The 20,113-nt window shown below is 38.2% G+C and overlaps 1 protein-coding gene across 4 annotated transcripts in view; it reads right to left on the bottom strand.

Annotated features, from left to right (window-relative positions):
* Window positions 1–20,113, bottom strand: part of macf1a (microtubule actin crosslinking factor 1a) — an 826,555-nt gene that overhangs the window by 693,549 nt on the left and 112,893 nt on the right. For all 4 annotated transcript variants that reach the window (XM_039739817.1, XM_039739818.1, XM_039739819.1 and 1 more), the window contains exons 3-4: window positions 18,348–18,437; window positions 6,047–6,124 (exon numbers count right to left, since the gene is read on the bottom strand). In XM_039739817.1, coding sequence (XP_039595751.1) covers window positions 6,047–6,124; window positions 18,348–18,437 — 168 coding nt within the window. The remainder of the gene's footprint in view (window positions 1–6,046; window positions 6,125–18,347; window positions 18,438–20,113) is intronic.

Here is a 20,113-nt window from a genome sequence, read left to right as displayed (position 1 = left end):
TGGGTGCACGGCTGAAGAACATCTTGATAGGCAGTTGCTGGCGCTGTCTTTTCATATGCGTGAGGAGGCTTTTGTAGGGCATTGCCATCTTTAATCATAGCCAAGAGTTTCACCTTCTCCTGGATAGTAAGCATCTTCCTCCGGCGCTTAGCTTTATTGTCAGAAGGCTTAGAAAAAGCAGCATGTTTAGGAGCCATCGTAGGGCTTAGATAAAAGTTCTCAGAAAGCGCATGCGTAGTGACATAAGCGTGTATGAGAAAAAAATCGCGATAGAGTGAAGCCGCGAAAGTCGAAGCGTCATATAGCGAGGGATCACTGTACACCCTTAACAATGTTCAAAGTGCCACACAATCCCAAAGTCCAGGCCAACTGAAATGCCTTCTTTCTTCAGGCTGCCTCCATGTCTCCTCCAAGACTTCGTCTTCACCTCTCCCGACTCCAGTCATCTTATGGAAGGAGGCGGTCCCTTTTATAATCACCAATATGTGCTCCAAGTGTCTCCCGACAATTGCCCAGTGTGGCGGAAGTTCCGGCTGCGCACCTGGAAGCACTCTGGGTGTCCCTGCTCCTCTTCCCCCAGCACTTCCGGGTGTGGTTGAAGTGCTGGTCCAGGGCTCCCAAGGCATTGGCTTCAAAGCTCTGTACCTGTGGCCCCCCATAGGCACCAAGGCGGTTGCCCCCACGTAGCCTGGAGGATGCGTAAGCCCTCCTCCGGTCCATACCAGCCGGAGACAACACACATACATACACACACACATACATACAGTGATACCTTGAGATACGAGTTTAATTTGTTCCATGATTGAGCTCCTAAGTAAAAATGTTCGTATCTCAAATCAATTTCCCCATTGAAATTAATTGAAATGAGATTAATTTGTGCCAGCCCCCAAAAAACTACCCCAATTTTTTGTTAAATGTTTTCAACATAAGAAAAATGTATTTATAATGAGCAAATATTGCATACAAACAAAGTAAAACCTAATACATAAAAGAGAATCTAAAGAAATAAACAGATTTTGGCGAAGCCGATCGGCGTATTGTAATGTTTTTGTCTTTCACTTCACTTCTGCTTAACTTAATTTTCTTCTTTGCTAGTTTTTTCTTTTTTTGCCACGCTTTCATCACTTTCATTCACAGGGCGTTTCAATAGAAACCTATCCAAGGAGCTTTGTTTAGTCCTCCCCTTTAGAATGTTTCTGTAATGAGTTAGGCAAGCATCATTAAATAGCGCTGCTGCATGATCAGTTGCATTTTTTTCAGGGTTTCTTTTCAATGAAGTTAAATGTTAGGCAAGTGTCATTAAATAGCACCGATAAACGATCAGTTATAACTTTTTCAGGGTGTTTCTTTTCAATAAAGTCAAGCGTTAGGCAAGTGTCATTAAAGAGCGCTGCTGCACGATCAGTTGTAACTTTTTCAGGGTGTTTCTTTTCAAAACTTTTTCCCATATTGCCAACACTTCCTTTATCTCACTTTAAGAGATAACCTCCTCCGTGATAACGATCTCCTGCAGAACCTCCGTATGTTGCTGCGTCTGTAGCTCAGTCAACTCCTCCATCGTCAATTCCTCGGAATGTGCGGCGACAAACACTTTGATGGCTTGTATTTCGAATTTTGGCTCATAACTCAAGGAAAAACTCAAAAAACTTGTACATTGGGGCACTCGTATCTCAAGGTACCATTGTATATAAATACATATACATACATACACATATATACAGTGGGATGTAAAAGTTTGGGCAACCTTGTTAATAGTCATTATTTTCCTGTATAAATCGTTAGTTGTTACGATAAAAAATGTCAGTTAAATATATCATATAGGAGACACACACAGTAATATTTGAGAAGTGAAATGAAGATTATTGGATTTACAGAAAGTGTGCAATAATTGTTCAAACAAAATCAGGCAGGTGCATAAATTTGGGCACTGTTGTCATTTTATTGATTCCAAAACTTTTAGAACTAATTACTGGAACTCAAATTGGCTTGGTAAGCTCAGTGACCCCTGACCTACATACACAGGTGAATCCTATAATGAGAAAGAGTATTTAAGGGGTCAATTGTAAGTTTCCCTCCTCCTTTAATTTTCTCTGAAGAGTAGCAACATGGGGGTCACAAAACAACTCTCAAATGACCTGAAGACAAAGATTGTTCACCATCATGGTTTAGGGGAAGGATACAGAAAGCTGTCCCAGAGATTTAAGCTGTCTGTTTCCACAGTTAGGAACATATTGAGAAAATGGAAGACCACAGGCTCAGTTCAAGTTAAGGCTCGAAGTGGCAGACCAAGAAAGATTTTGGATAGACAGAAGCGACGAATGGTGAGAACAGTCAGAGTCAACCCACAGACCAACACCAAAGACCTACAACATCATCTTGCAGCTGATGGAGTCACTGTGCATCGTTCAACCATTCGGCGCACTTTACACAAGAAGATGCTGTATGCGAGAGTGATGCAGAGGAAGCCTTTTCTCCGCCCACAGCACAAACAGAGCCGCTTGAGGTATGCTCAAGCACATTTGGACAAGCCAGCTTCATTTTGGAATAAGGTGCTATGGACTGATGAAACTAAAATTGAGTTATTTGGGCATAACAAGGCGCCCTGTTATGCATGGAGGAAAAAGAACACAGCATTCCAAGAAAAACACCTGCTACCTACAGTAAAATATGGTGGTGGTTCCATCATGCTGTGGGGCTGTGTGGCCAGTGCAGGGACTGGGAATCTTGTCAAAGTTGAGGGACGCATGGATTCCACTCAGTATCAGCAGATTCTGGAGACCAATGTCCAGGAATCAGTGACAAAGCTGAAGCTGCACCGGGGCTGGATCTTTCAACAAGACAACGACCAAACACTGCTCAAAATCCACTAAGGCATTCATGCAGAGGAACAAGTACAACGTTCTGGAATGGCCATCTCAGTCCCCAGACCTTAATATAATTGAAAATCTGTGGTGTGAGTTAAAGAGAGCTATCCATGCTCGGAAGCCATCAAACCTGAATGAACTAGAGATGTTTTGTAAAGAGGAATGGTCCAAAATACCTTCAACCACAATCCAGACTCTCATTGGAACCTACAGGAAGCGTTTAGAGGCTGTAATTTCTGCAAAAGGCGGATCTACTAAATATTGATTTCATTTCTTTTTTGTGGTGCCCAAATTTATGCACCTGCCTGATTTTGTTTGAACAATTATTGCACACTTTCTGTAAATCCAATAAACACTGTGTGTGTCTCCTATATGATATATTTAACTGACATTTTTTATCGTAACAACCAACGATTTATACAGAAAAATAATGACTATTAACAAGGTTGCCCAAACTTTTGCATCCCACTGTATATATACTAGAAAAATACCCAAGCAGCGGTGAAGTACTGCCCTAAAAGTTTTATTAAGAAGAAAATTAAACCTTTTTAAACTGAGGGAAAATATACGAATAATTATTTGTTAAGGATCTCTTTGTATACCACATTTTGAGTTCGGCCCTCCAGTTGTAATATGACCAAGCTGTGTGCTGAGCTTACTCTTAAGCATGCAATGTACAGTTGGCCATGTGAAAAGCAATCTTGTCTCAAATCTCACAGCTTTGATTGCTGCTGTAATAATCGGTTTGAGTTTCATGGTTTGTTTCAATTACGACAGTATTTGTAGGACTTGTGTTGAAGTGACATTCAGCATCTGTCAAGCGTTGTAAGTATACAACCAGTTTCATCGATAACTTCACATCCAGCTTTTGACAGTTTAAACATTCATAAACATCAAAGTGTCCACTACTGAAATCGTCACCTGTGAATCTAAAATGTTTAAGAGGGATTGGCGGTTGTCCAAAGGTGTAAAATATTTGGCCATTTCAACACACTTGAAAGCGATAACCGAACAATTCAGCGGCAGCCATCAACTCACATGCAGATGCATAGGTGAAGGGCTTAAGCATTTCATTCTTATAGTGCTCCTGTGTAGTATAATTATCTCCTGTACCATCAGTCCACACCTTGAACCTGTCCCAGTCATTCAATACATAAGACACAATGTTCCTCCGGATATCAAGAGTGAGCCTGATATGGCCGTGCAATATGTAATAAAGAGAATGGAAAAGGAAGGTGCCATCTCCGGGCATGGAAACCGCTCGGTAAGTGACAGTTCTTTGATCGATGGTGATCACCTCGATAGACATGTTAATGCGGGTACGGTTGGAATGATAAAGGAAACGGGTATCTGAACAATGTACAGTAAGTCTAAAATACCTACACAATAACTATAATCGTAATAAATGAACAATAAAACAGCGGAGAACCTGTGGATTAAAGAAAAAGGCTGTAGTTATCAGCAGGGAGACGTGAATCCCGTGGCGAAGCAAGGAAGGGAATGTAGAGACTGGCTCGACGGATGGCCTTATACAGGAAGGCAGCCAACAACGTGGGAGGCTATGGACGTATATATGTAAGTAAGTAGGATTCAATTAGCGTTGGGAACCCGCGTACCAAATTTCTTGAAGATGGGCCCATAAGTAACAAAGACTGTTGAAAAGTTCAATATGTCGGCCGACAGTGGCATCATACCACCGAAATAAGTACCAAATTTCAGCCTTCTACCTACATGGGAAGTTGGAGAATTAGTGACGTTGGAAAATTCAATATCGCAGCTGACAGTGGCGTCATACCACTGAAAAAAGTACATACATTGGTTTCGGTTAGCGCAGGGAAGCCACCTACCAAATTTCGTGAAGATGGGGCCATGAATAAGAAAGTTCAACATGGCGGACGTTGTGCGACCGTTATGACCGTTACGTGTAGAATTTCGAAATGAAACTGCTTAACTTTTGTAAGTAAGCTGTAAGGAATAAGCCTGCCAAATTTCAGCCTTCTACCTACACGGGAAGTTGGAGAATTAGTAATGAGTCAGTGAGTCAGTCAGTGAGGGCTTTGCCTTTGATTAGTATAGAAGATATATATACACACATCATACCCCATACCTCGAATGCTATCATTTAAAAATTATGACATACAGGTAGAACTGCACTAATCCGTTTCCCTGTAATCCTTTTCCTTCACTAATTCTACATTAGTGTTAGATTGCTACTGAACTTTTGGGTTTTGTATCAATATTTTGTACCAGCTTTAGCACCTCAGCACTGGTACCAAGTCAGTTCCAAAGCAATTCAGTCTCCCATGAAGTCATGTACTCTGTGTGTTGAAGCAATAAGCATTAAAGGGATCAGGGTTGCAGAGTTAGGAGGACTCCCCTGTGAACCCCAAATTGTGGTGCATTTCACACTGCATCTCTCTTCATAGCTGCTTCCCCGGTGCGCTGCATAATGAAGCACATTGAAGCAATAAATCCCTGTTAATTCACAATCACTTTGAAGCATCATGAGGGAGGGGTCCTCCCATGAAGTCGCAACATGTCAAAGCAATAAGGGGAGTGGAGTCCACTCCCAGTAAAGCTCCAATCGCACTGCAAATCACTCTGCATCAGTCTTCATAGCTACCTTCCCAGTTCTCCATACCTTGCACCACACTGAAACAGTAAGGACAGTAGGGGGACCCCCATGAAGTCAGGGATCACTTCAAAGCAATGGGGAGCAGGGATGGGGGTATCAAGCCCTACACATGTCTAAGTAATATAGTGTGAATGTTTGCATCTGGTACCAAAAACACCAAAATTCTCGTACTATATCGTTTAGAATTTTGTTTTTTTGGTACCTTACCAATACAAGTACATTACTTCATTCAATTTCCACTTGCTTTTTCACTTAATGTTTGTGTTTCCTTTATTGTGCAACTTCTACTGATTTAAATTATATTTTAAAACTATGATGAAGTGTTTAGCTACTGTTTAGCTACTGTTTAGAGGCAACCTTTTCCTGATCTGGCACTCTTCAGGTCCCAATGGGGCTGCATTAGTAAAGGTCTACCTGTATTGGTAAACAAGAGCTAATCTTAGGGTACTTAAAGAATCAGACATGTAGAATACTTCTCCTTTACAGTTTAGGCTTAAAATGTTTTGATCACCCCTCATACAACCACAAAAGAATTTTACACATTTACCTGTCTCTGTCTGAGGAAGTCCAGGGCAATCTGTATATTCTGCAAACGGTGGAAGCGCATTCTGCCTTTTTCTCGAGGCTAAAAATAAATAAACAAATAAATAATAATATAATGTAATTAATTAATAATTAAAAAAAAAACTCCAACTGCCCACAAATTAGATTTCAAATATAACACTAGCTAAGTTACCTGGCTTTGGCCAGCAAATTTTCTAAAACAATGGGCTTCATTTACAATGGCATTGGTTAATCAAATGTATAAAAAGTATTATATAACTAAATAAATACTTTTCAGCTCATTATTGTTGCTTCATATAACACACTTTATACAATTGTCCATTAGTGAATCATTCCTGCGCCAGATCAATTGAAATCTTGACACTGGCCTTTGGGTTCTGTTGATGTTCGTTGCAAAAATCAATATTACAGAAAACTGTATTGGCTTGAATTGAAGCAGGTAGTTAATAGGAATAATGTGAATTGTGTGTATATAATTTCTCCTACAAATCTTGTGCAAATGTTAGCTTCAAACAATTAGAATATAACACTTTGATTTGTAATCTTGTACCATTACAAAAGTTTAAGGGCTTAGATGAAAAGCAAAATACAAATTGAAACAGGCCTATCACATGGACATAGTTTAGTTCAGAGAATGTTGGAAATTAAAAACTTCAACCAAAAAGAACTGAAATAAGCAAACTTACAAAATGGAAAAATGATGGAAATTCAAATAAAAAGCAAGCTGCATCTCTAATCTCGCAATGTGCACTATTTTATGTGTCACACAACAGTAGCATTCCAACTGAATTAAACTAGTCTTCAAATGTAGTTTTATACTTGGCTCACTCAGGAATTTTTTCTGTTTACTGCCAATTGAATATTCACCTGGGATGCTAGAGGATGCAGTACTACAATATTATCATTATTTACTATGATATTATCTTTATTATTAGTTTATGATTTTTATTTGTTTATGTTGTTCACTCAAGAATTTCTTTTCATGTTTTTCAAAAGTGATAGGTTTAAGCTTGAATTTTCTTTTCTGCAAATTTGTTTTGTTTAAATTTTATTAATATGGCTTTACCCTGAAAGCCTTTGCTTAACTGCCCTTCTGTTCACTCTCCACACCAAATTTCATGTAACGTCTGTCTTCTTCGTCACTCATCCATCTACTCTATTGGTCAGTGATGCTCTGTGTCTCCTTCCTATCCCTTCTGCTGATGACCTTCACTTGCATAAACTGGAAAGGCAAACACAATCGGATGGCACTGTGTCGATCCTGGCATCATCTCAAGGCTGAGCCAAAAAAGGGATGCAATGCATGAGTATAGCCTACTTAATAAAGACAATAAAACCAACAATGATCAGCTAATTTTCTTTAAGTCACCAAATGTCAATCAAACCAGTCAAAGGAATTGTTTCTTTTTTTTTTTTTTTGTAAATTTTGGGATATTTCATTTTTCTATATTCTATATTCTTTCTGTATTTATCAATAGCACCGGGCTACCCCAACACTCTTGATTTGCAGACACAATGTCTCACTTGTGTTTCCGAATGGATGAGTAGTAATTTTCTCAAACTAAATAAAGAGAAAACTGAAATTTTAGTGACTGGCAATAATAGATATAATGAGGTTATCAGAAATAAACGATGCATTAGGATTAAAAGTCAAGACCAAGGTAAAGATTTAGGGGTAACTATTGGCTCTGACCTGAATTTTAAATCACATATTAATCAGATTACTAGGACAGCATTTTTTCACTTAAGAAATATAGCAAAAGTCAGACCTCTTGTAACATAGCAAAATTAGTTCATGCTTTTGTTTTCAGTCAGCTAGATTACTGTAATGCACTCCTCTCAGGACTACCCAAAAAAGACATCAATCGATTGCAAATAGTGCAGAATGCAGCTGGTAGAATCTTAACTCGGAAACGAAAATCCAAGCATATCACCCCAGTTTTGATGTCACTACACTGGTTACCGTTGACATTCAGACTTGACTTTAAAATATTGCTTATGGTTTACAAAGCCTTAAATAATCTCGCTCCATCTTATATTTCGGAATATCTTACACCTTACACTCCAAATCGTAACCTTAGATCTTCAAATGAGTGTCTACTTAGAATTCCGAGAGCTAAACTTAAAAGAAATGTTGAAGCGGCCTTCTGCTGTTATGCACCTAAAATCTGGAACAGCTTGCCAATAGGAATTCACCAGGCTAATACAGTGGAGCACTTTAAAACACTGCTGAAAACACATTACTTTAACGTGGCTTTCTCATAGCTTCATCTTAGTTAAATCCTGATACTCTATACTGTATATTCAATTAACTATCATTATTATTCATGGTGGCTTCAAAATCCATACTAACCCCTACTTTCTATTCTGTGCTTTTTCCGGTTTTCTGTGGTGGCGATCTGAGCCACCACCACCACCTAATCAAAGCACAGTGATGTCCTTACATTGATGGATTGAAGGCCAGAAGTCCACATGACCATCATCATCAAATTTTTCCATGAGAACCCAGAATACAATGAGGACTGATTGAAGCCATTTATGTTAGATAGAATGCCTAGAGGGGGCTGGGCAGTCTCGTGGCTTGGAACCCCTGCAGATTTTATTTTTTCTCCAGCCATCTGGAGTTTTTTTTTTTTCTGTCCTCTCTGGCCATCGGACCTTACTTTTAATCTATGTTAATTAGTGTTCCCTAATTTTAATTATTTATTTTACCTTTTTTCTCTTTCTTCTTCATGGTAAAGCACTTTTGAGATACATTGTTTATATGAAAATGTGCTATATAAATAAATGTTGTTGTTATTGTAGGGGCAGTTTTGACACCTGCCCCTAGAAATATGGCTATATTAAAATGTCATTTTTTGGCAGATACCTAATATTTAATCCTGTCAAATTTCAGCTTTTGAACTAAATGGAGAGCAGTGTTTTCGTGGACTCCCTCTTGGCATGTAACTTTTTTACTTTAATTTTTCGGGTCATAACAAGCAGCCAGTTTCCATTCTATATATAAATTAATAGCTGTGATGTGTTGTGCTGTAAAAATAAACATAAACAACCAATAAACCTAGGCTTGCTATATGAACACAAGCATCTGTATGATCTAATCTGGGCATGCTGTGGGCACTGAAGACACATTTTAATGCCAGGTATAAATATAATCCAGCTAAACCATAAAGCTAAAACTAACAATCATTTGGCTACTCCTCCTCTATGTCAATTAGTACCAACTGTACACTCTGGAGAGTGAGGGGAAACCACCTCCCCCAAACCCCAATGGTCTCCAACTGGACTTTGACTGTCAATGTGTGGGGCTAACACTAATAAGTCGACCTAATTTTGTTACAAATGGGAAACAAGTGCATTCAAAGAGCAGACTACATTATGGTGGAGAATTTACATTAAAAGGAAATGCAGATTCATGGCACCATAGGAAAATTGCTGCTTTAAACATGAATGTTCTTGGAATGATCTGCTTGTTAACTTACAGATTGACAATCATGATTCATGTAGTGAAAGTTAACAAAAAATTGTATTAATCAATCACCGTTTTTCGAATAGGACAATACTTCAAAGAACTCTCTTAAGACGGTCTACAGATGTAAATATAGATATTGAGTAGATTTAAAAAAATATTTTATACAATGCAACCAGAGTGTTTATGGCAAATATTAGGAGTAACAATAAAACTAGCAGAAATTACACAAGAAAATGAATTGGTATAGTGCATACAGGTGCATCTCAATAAATTAAAATATCATTGAAAAGTTAATTTATTCCAGTAATTCAATTTAAAATATGAAACTCATATATTATATAGATTCATTACACACAGAGTGATATACTTCAAGCGTTTATTTCTTTTCATTTTGCTGATTATGGCCTACAGGTAATGAAAACTCAAAATTCAGTATTTCAGAAAATTAGAATATTACATAAGACCAATTTAAAAAAAAAAAAAAGATTTTTAATACAGAAATGTTGGCCTACTGAAAAGTATGTCCATGTACGCAGTCAATACTTGGCTGGGGCTCCTTTTGCATGAATTACTGCATCAATGCAGCCTGTCAGGGAGGCGATCAGCCTGTGGCAATACGGAGGTGTTATGGAAGCTCAGAATGCTTTGATAGCAGCCTTCCGCTCGTCTGCATTGTTGGGTCTGGTGTCTCTCATCGTCCTCTTGACAATACACCATAGATGCTCTATGCGGTTTAGGTCAGGTTAGTTTGCTGGCCAATCAAGCACAGTGATACCATGGTCATTAAACCAGGTATTGGTTGTTAAGGCAGTGTGGGCAGGTGTCAAGTCCTGCTGGGAAATGAAATCAGCATCTCCGTAAAGCTTGTCAGCAGAGGGAAGCATGAAGTATTCTAAAATTTCCTGGTAGAAGGCTATGCTGACTTTGGACTTGATTAAACACAGTGCACTAACACCAGTAGATGACATGGCTCCCCAAATCATCACTGACTATGGAAACGTCACACTGGACCTCAAGCAACTTGGATTCTGCGACTCCAGACTCTGGGACCTTGATTTCCAAATGAAAAGCAAAATTAACTTTCAGCTGAAAAGAAGACTTTGGACCACTGAGCTACAGTCAATGTCAATTTATTTATATAGCACATTTAAAACAACATAGGAATGCTGTGGCCAAAGTGCTTTACAATAATAGAATAAAAGGAAACAAATAACATAAGTAGAAATACAATAAAAAATCATAAATAAAATAAATAATAAATAGAAGTAATGTTATATAATCACAATGAGGAAACCATCAGTATTACTGAAGGCCATGGAATGAAAGTGAAAAGAAATGAGTCCTTAATCTTGTTTTGAACAGTTCAATTGTAGGTGACTCCTTTATATGATGAGGTAAAGAGTTCCACATACGAGGTGCAGCAGCTGCAAAAGCCCTGTCCCCCTTGGTTTTACACTTGGTACGAGGGACAACAAGAAACAACTGAGCAGAAGATCGAAGCACTCTGGATGGCTGGTGTAAAGCACACAATTCAGATAAATAGGCAGTAGCAAGCCCATGTAAAGATTTAAAAACAAGCAACAAGATTTTAAAATCAATTCGAAAACTGACAATCAGCCAGTGTAAAGAAGCTAAAATAGGAGAAACAGAGTCATACTTTCTTGCCCCAACCAGAAAGCGAGCGGCAGCATTCTGGACCAACTGTATTTTGTTAATAAAAGTTGTAATTTGTTAATCCCAGAATACAGCGAGTTGCAGTAATCGAGTCGAGAAAAAATAAAAGCATGAGTAGCTTTCTCAAGATACCTAGAAGATTAAAAAAGGCTTGATCTTACCTAATAGATGAAACTGGAAAAAGCAACTCTTGACTACAGAATTTACTTGTTTCTCAAAAGAGAGGTTACTGTCAAAGATAACACCTAGATTGTGGACTTGCGGACAAGTCCAGTGCGTTTTCTCCTTAGCCCATGTAAGACGCTTCAAACGTTCTCTCTTGAACAAGAGTGGCTTGACACAAAGAATGCGACAGTTGTAGCCCATGTCCTGGATATGTCTGTGTGTGGTAGCTCTTGAAGCACTGACTCCAGTCACAGTCTACTCCTTGTGAATCTCCCCAAAATTCTCGAATGGGCTGTGCTTACCCGTTGCTTGTGCACCTTTTTTTAACCACATTTTTTCCTTCCACTTCACTTCCCTTTAATATGCTTGGATAAGGCACTCTGTGAACAGCCAGCTTCTTTAGTAATGACTTTTGGTGGCTTACCTTTCCTTTTGTACAAAGGAACTCCTTCACATTACTTTACTCCTTTACATTACCGGATAAAAGTTTTAGAACAACTTGGTTTTTCCAATTTTTCTTCAGATTTAATGAGTTGAAATGCAATAAATGACCTAAAATGAAAAGGTAAAAGGTAAACTGCAAAAGTTTAAATTTAAAGTTTAGGTTAGCAAAAACTAAAAGGACATTTCAGAATATCACAAATGTGCCTTCTTTAGGGAACAAGTAATAGGATACAGCCTACAGATTGACTGTAGCCATTCGGCTTTGCAAGTTGAACAATTTACACAGGTGAACCAACGTCTGTTGATTACATAAAACCCTCCATCTGTCTTAAAGCACTGTTGGAACATACTGTGTTCCTATACCCTCTACACCCTAGAAAGTTGTAAATTCCAGACATAATGCCAATAAAACAGCAATTAACAAATGAAATGAGAGCATTATTTCTCTTAGAAGTGTAGGCCTTTCAATTACAGAAATAGCAAAAAAAATCATACTGTTAGTGAGTATGATGTACTATACAATACAAAGGGAATTGGAAACTGGAAGAAACTCGGATAGAAAAAGATCAGGCAGACACAAAATCACAACCAAATCCGATGACAAGTTTCTGAAGAATACCAGCTTGCATGATGGGCGCCACACAGCACAACAGCTTCAAGAACAACTTACCATTGGTCGGGAAAAAAAAAAATTTTCTTATGTTTCTACAATGAAGAGGAGACATTGTGCTGCAGGTTTGATAGGGCGAGTAGCAGTAAGAAAGCCATTCCTTAAAAGACAAAATAGGACATTGAAAAACTGGCTGTGGACTACTGTACACTGGAAGAAAGACTAATTGATTGACAAGTCAAAATGTGAAATCTTCGATTCATCATGCAGGGTGTGTTTGTAAGTCATCAAGTTGGTGAACACAGTTTGGCTATTATTAAGCAAAAGGGTATTTACTTTGATGAATCAAATATTTACATAAAATGTTGTACACTCATTGATTCCTTCACTTATAATTTGCCATTGTTTATTTTTTCTATGCCAGTGTAATACTGTCAAAGCAGTACTTCAAAGGGTATAGTAACACAGCTTGTTCCAACTCTGCAATAAAACAGACAGAGGGGTTTTAAGTAATAAACAGAAGTTGGGACACTTGTGCAAATTGTTTGTTTCAACTTGCAGGGCTTAATTTAACTGTTGCAGAACATCTTTCAAGTTGTAACCTATTAGTTGTTCCCTGAAGAAGGCCCGTTTGTAACATTCTGAAATTTTCTTTTTTTCAGTTTTTGCCAACCTGAACTTTAATTTTAAACCTCTCTCAGTTTACTGCTTACCTTTTCACCATTTAAAGTCATTCATTGCATTTCAATGGATTAAATGTGAAGAAAAACTGGAAAAACTGAGGTGTTCTAATTCTTTTGACCAGCAGTGTACAGTATGTCTCCCACATTTCTACTTGGAAAACCCTTGCCCACCAATCAATCCTTTATTAAACACACATTTTTCAGAATTATATAAATATAAATCTAGAGTACATAAAAATTATCAGGCTTTCCCTGGAAGTAAAAACTACACACTACAAAAGTCATGGAATAAAGCGTAAATGGCATATCACTTGTTTAACCACAAGAAAAAAAAATAAGTAACAAGAAATGTTTTCAGAATTAGCCTGTTGGGCTCGACAGCTGTGTGAAGTGGTCATTTTAAGTTATTTTTCCTTATAGCTGGTGGTCATTTCCTTGGCACCTTTTTCTGTAAATATGTACAAATGCTTGTAATAGAGCATAAGAGCTATCATTTGTAGTAATGAGTAGACAGATAAATAGGTGCCAATCACAAAACATTCTTCGACATCGGAAAAGAAAAAATCATCTCACTGCTGCTAGCAGTGTACTACCAGCATAATTGGGTTTATTGTGTTTTTGAGGCTTGTATTTCTGCTAGTTACAGTACATCCTTTTATGCGCATTTCCATAGTGGGTCATTATATTTTTGTTTTCTTACAGGAGCCATTCATTGTTGGTAGATACCTATGCCCAGCTCTTATAGGGCCAATTTAGATAAAGCAATCTCTTTTGAGTTTGTCCACAAATTGTGGACAAGGTCCCCCATTTTTGACAGAAGTCAACAGGGACTTGTGAAATGTGACACCACCAATTGTTTTTGGTTTTTTTTTGGTTGATAAAGTGGTTTCACTCATTCATTTCCTGACACCTTTGTATGGCATATCCTGATTTTGGGTGTAAATTAATGCCACGTCCAAGGTGAAAACCAGTATCCCTATTGTCAATGCTGGGGCCACTGCTTTTTAAATTAGATAAATAGTTAACATAAGAATTGAAAAACATTTAATTAAAGTTTCTTTAACAATTAACTGGGCAGTTTACCAAAAACTGTAGTGTCAGCAAAATCCCTGCAGAAACCACTGCAAAAACTTCAAAATATTCTGCAAATTGTAAAATTACTCAAACAATTCTGGTTCTGGAGCTAGAAAACATGCCTTATGAAAAATTAGCTTTTCTTCTTATACAGTGGCATACAAATGTTTGAGCACCCTTGCTTAAAATGTCTTTTACTGTGAAGAACTGCAGAACGACGAATCACCAAAAGGCATAATGACGACACATTTCATTACCGCATTTTATGCAGGGTTAGTGCATTGTTTTTGTTTTATACCATTTTAAAAACCAAAAATAAACACCATGCAAAAGTTAGGGTATCCCAAGATATTAGAGGTCTCAGATAACTTTTACGAAGGTCTCAGACCTTAATAACCTCATTAGGGCTAAGGTTTGTTTACAGCGATTGTTAGGAATCACCGGGTAATGCAAAGAACAAAGCTGAATAAATTCTCTGAATCCTCCTTGTCCTAACAATCAGCAGCCATGGGCTCCTCTAAGCATCTGCCTAGCACTATGAGGAATAAAATAACTGATGCTCACAAAGCAGGAAAAGTCTACAAGATGACAGCAAAGTGTTTTCAGGTAGATGTTTTCTCAGTTCAGAATTTTATTAGGAAATGGCAGTTAACAGGAATGTAAAGAATTTCTCATCGGATTGCTAGAAATGCAAACACCACCCCCATTTGACTTCATCAGACCTTCAGGATGATTTAGCAGACTCTGGAGTAGTGGTGCACTGTTCTGCTGAACAAATATGACCTCCATGGTAAAGTTAGCAGAAGAAAAACAAAATTCAGTACATGATGTTTGCAAATAAGCATCTAAACAAGTCTGATGCATTGTGGAAACAAGTTCTATGGAATGATGAAATCAAAATAGAACTTTTTGGCCACAATGTGCAAAGCTATGTTTGGAGAATAAAATGTCCAGAACACCTCTCCAACTAGCTATTAAGCATGGCTATGGATTGATCATGCTTTGTGTTTGTTTCCAAGAAAAAATGATAGAAGAAAAACTAATTTAACAACAAAGGATTAACGGGTTACTTAAACAAAATAAAAAGATGTACAGTAATCCCCCGGTCTATCACGGTTCAGCTATCGCACCCCCACTATATCGCGGATTTATTAATACTATTATTATCACTAGGGAGCTTCACTCGCCCACCCCCTCATTTGATTTACTGGATAAAAAATTTAAAGAGATTGTTATTTTCATGGGAATTGTTACATATGCATTATTTTCATTTTTATTTTAAAAAGTAAAAACAATATTTGTCCTTTATTTCCTGCCCCGGGCGTGGTTAAAGCTCTTTCTCGCGGCACTTGTAACACTCCCCACGTTCTGAAGGGGGGGTCTGAATGCATGCTAAGCAGAAGTGGACAGATCAGCTACTGGCATTGTGGTGCTTCTGCCAAGATTGCTGTTCTGTTTCCTCTGTGCGTTTTGAAGGAGGGGGGTGACAGCTGAACGCAAGCTAAGGAGAAGTGCTCGGATCTGGTCACGATCACTTCGCTCAAATGCCCCCTGGAGGCGAGCTATGCTCCTGCCATTTCGTGTTGAGATGTTACTCATATCCTTAGCCCAACATCCACATATCACAGGTGTTTACAAAGTGTGTTTTAGTAAGTTTACATGTGTTTAAAGCGTGTGGGATAGGTATTTTTAAGGCTTAAACTATATAAAAAAAAAAGTGGTCTTTCTATATTGCGGATTTTCACCGATTACGGGTGGGTCTGGAACGAAACTTCCGCGATAGGCAGGGGATTACTGTACAGAAAAAAAAAAATTGAGGTGGTTTAATGGTAACAATCCAAAGCAGGTTTGGAGAGGCTTAAAAACAATCATGGGACTGGGTTTTAAAAACAGTGTGAACATTCCAGTTGACAAAGACCAGAAACTTTTAGTAGATGAGCTTAACTTGTTTTTTTTTAATCTAGATTTGAAACAAGTGATTTCAGCACCCAAAATGCAGAAGTAACAGAAATGCTTAATAAAAACACCAGGACTTCTGCTGTGATAGGTTTCAGTTTAACTGAAGTGGAGAAAGGCAGCTAAACCAAACAGGGCAGTGGGGCCAGATAGCGTATGGAGGTCAACTCTTAAAAGTCCTACTTTAAGCAGCTCTCTCCGTTTTTTGTTTTTTTTTATTTGCTTTTTAACTGGTCTGTGACCTGTGGTCTATTACCTAAGATGTGAAAAAAATCAATCATTACCCCTGTTTCTAATGAAATGCTTTGAACATTTGGTGAAAAACATTGTGTGTTTTCAAGATAACCACCAATTGGCTTACTATGCAAATATTAGTGTTGAAGATGTTCTACTTGCTATTTTATTCATATCTATACTTTTCTTGATCAGCCTGGTCCATATGCCAGAGCAATAGGTTTAGATTTTTGTTCAGCATTCAATACCATACAGCCTCACATACTAATTGGGAAACTGAGTACTATCAATGTAACCCCAAGTATCACATTTTGGACTTTAAATCATTCAGAGACTGTGAAGGTACAGGACGCTTTTTTCAAAAGTAATTTATTCAAACATAGGAAGTTCGCAGGGGTGTGTCTTATCATCATTACTATTTACTCTGTACACAAGTGACATGAGACAGAACAATGAGCACTGTTCCATTATCAAATATAAGCATCTTTTCAGCATGGTGTAATCCGCTGAATAATAGGGAGGATGAAAGACACTATCTAAATCAAGTGGACTATATGGTAAAGTGGTGTAATAAAAACTTTCTAAATCTTAATGTAAAAAAAAAAAAAAAACAACAAAGAAATTATATTTAAGGGGCGGCACGGTGGTGCAGTGGGTAACAGTGCTGCCTCGCAGTTAGGAGACCCGGGTTCGCTTCCCGGGTCCTCTCAGCGTGGAGTTTGCATATTCTCCCCGTGTCTGCATTGGTTTCTTCCGGGTACTCCGGTTTCCTCCCACAGTCCAAAGGCCCCCGTGACCCTGTAGTAAGGATATAGCGGGTTGGATAATGGATGAATGGATAATATTTGATTTTAAGAGACAGAAATTTGTATGTTCATCCATTATTGTTTTGGTGGAGGAGGTAGAAATAGTGAATGAATATAAATACTTAGGAACTAACCTAGATAACAATCTTAATGCAAATAATCTGTCTTATCACTATTTGTTTTGTTTATTTCTGTCTTGTCATTAGATGCAACTGAGAAGGCAAATTTCATGTTCTTGGAAGTCACAGCTCTGTGTGCAGCTGGAATCTCATTTGTTTCCCATGTATGTGGGTAGATACTTCATACTTTTTTCTTTCATCAAGAAGAAAGAAACACCTAATAAAAAGTAATGCATCTTTTATTATTACTTCATGGGATCTAATTCTGACATGGAGGAAGCAGAAGGCTATCTTAAGACTTGTTTTGACTGGTAGTTGCTGGCACATGGCTAATAATGAATGCAAATTTGTTGGCCGACACTGCACTACTAGCTAGTGTTATATATCTGTTACAAGTACTCAAAATATTCTCATTATTTTCAGCTAATGTACCCCGTACAGCTATGTGATATTATACTGGCCTCACAAAGCATCATGGGGAACTGGGAAAAAATGTTTATTTAAGCTTGCTGTACAGTGAATTTCTCAAGAAAAAATTCAACAAACATGGTCATCAGTAAAATCAAAAAAATTGCTGTAAAAATGTTTTGGCAAATTTCGACAAACAACAGTACTGAGGACTAGATTTTGCCAGAAGAGTAAATTTTAAAGCTCTATTTCTAAGGACTTTATCCCACTCTGCAGCCTAGTCCAGGACCGTCAATCAATCTCGGGATGTATCTAACTTAAGGAAAAACATCTTTCTCAGAGTTAATGGACCTTGTCTTTTCCTGTAATAACAGTAGAAGTGATACTAAAATTAACCAAAGAAGCAAAATTTTGAAAATACAGACAGACACTCATAAGCTCAAATCGGCAATCCCATTATTGATGTTTACACTCAACAAATTCACAAAGAGAATCATTATTATGCAAACATCACAACAATTAGCTGTATGACTTAATTAAATGTATTGTATATAAAATAAGACAGTAACGAATATAAAAACCTAAATTAACACTTTCTCTACACAAATGCAAGCATATTAATTCAAGTTTGACACTTACCAGTGTGACACCAGACAACACTTCTAGTAGAGAGATTAGGTTATGTCCATCTCTTAGATCTTCATAGAGATCAGTAATATGTTTTCTCACCTGTAAAGAAGAAAACAATTTCAAAAATACAACGCTGAAGAACATACTGCATATTTTCACAAGAAAGCTACTTCTAACTACTGGACTGCCTTTTGTTATTGTACTGTTACAAAGAATACTTTTGTTAGGAATATTTTTGTATGATAATAGAACAGCAAGCACATGGACATAATATACAAGATAAATACAGAAATCCACCCACACACTTTATGGTTAGAAATTCAGCCACCATGTGAACATGTACATTTATAAGCAAGTCAAAAATCAAATTACTTTATCAATTAATTTAATAACTAAATATTATTGAGTTTATAAATTACACCAAACTGAATACAGCACACATCAAGGATACAAGCAGAAAGTGATAGGAAAATGGGTTCATTAATACAGGGGTTGGGGGTACAAACAGTGTGAGTGGATAGCATATAAGTAAGAGGAGCGCAAAGTTAGGAGAAAAGACAGAGAAAAATAAAGTTAACGTCATAGAAAGACAAATAGCAGGTAGCTGAGAGGGAGAACAGTACAGTACGGGGGAGATGGATTAAAATAGCTGTAGCAGATCTTAGTATTACCATTTAAGTTAATTCATTTAATCTTAAGAAAAAAAAAGTTAAGGCAATTTTACTAATCCTAAATCTAATTTTAATAATGAGGCCAGTGCAAGTCCTGTTGGATGCTGGACTTTTTAGATGATGGTTTGGAAGAGCCAGGTGTCTATGAGGGCTGCATCTGAAGGAGATGCCAGCTGATCCAGCACCTCAAGCCATGGTTGCAGAACTGCAGGAGGAGTTGGCTGACCTGCGTTGTAATAGAGAATCGGCGGACCTGGCCCAGGTGTCCTTCAGAGAGATAGTATGCACCTCCAAAGTGGCGCGGGAGGAGATTCCAGACCAGACAGGTAGAAATAGGTGGGTCACGGTTGCAAGGTGTAAGGTAAAGGGTGCACACTGTCCTGGGGCATCAACCCCAGAATTAGAAGAGTCAAACCATTATCATATCCTTGTAGAACTGGACACGGTCTCTGATAATTCTGAGGTGGTAGGCAGGGATGAGGAGCCCCAACTGGCCACCTCAAAACCAGTTCCCAAAAAGAGAGATGTAGTGATAGTTGGGGACTCAATCATTAGGGGGATTGAAGCGCAGGTGTACGCCAGAGAGAGAGAGTATCGCACGGTGTGTTGCCTTCCGGGTGCACAGGTGGGGGACCACCCTGGAAGGGTAGATAGGCTCTTGGCCAATGTGGGGGTGGATCCAGTTGTTATTGTCCATTTTGGAACAAATGGCATACATAAAGGTAGTCTGGAAGTTCTGCGATCCAAATTCAAAGAGTTAGGTGCCAAGCTCAGAAGCAGAAATGACAAGGCAGTCTACTCCGAAGTTCTGAATGTGCTACTCGCCAATGTAGATAAGATTGAAGAGATTAGAAGTCTTAACGCGTGGCTCAACTCTTGGTGCAGGGTAGAAGGGAATAGGTTTATGGGGCATTGGGACTCCTTTTGGAACAGATGGGACCTGTTCCGCCATGACAGGTTACATCTGAACAGGAGGGGCACCAATGTATTGGGGAGGCGTATGTGTAGGCTAGTCGAGGATTGTTTAAACTAGGGAATGGGGCAGGGAGTTTAGGACAGGCCAGATTTAGATCTATACATGGAAGAACAAACAATGGTGTAGAA

The sequence above is a fragment of the Polypterus senegalus genome, chromosome 17 (genome assembly GCF_016835505.1).
Source record: "Polypterus senegalus isolate Bchr_013 chromosome 17, ASM1683550v1, whole genome shotgun sequence".
Classification (NCBI taxonomy): domain Eukaryota; kingdom Metazoa; phylum Chordata; class Cladistia; order Polypteriformes; family Polypteridae; genus Polypterus; species Polypterus senegalus.
The sequence above is the reverse complement of the archived record's forward strand: the minus strand, read 5'-3'. Positions and strand labels throughout refer to the sequence as shown.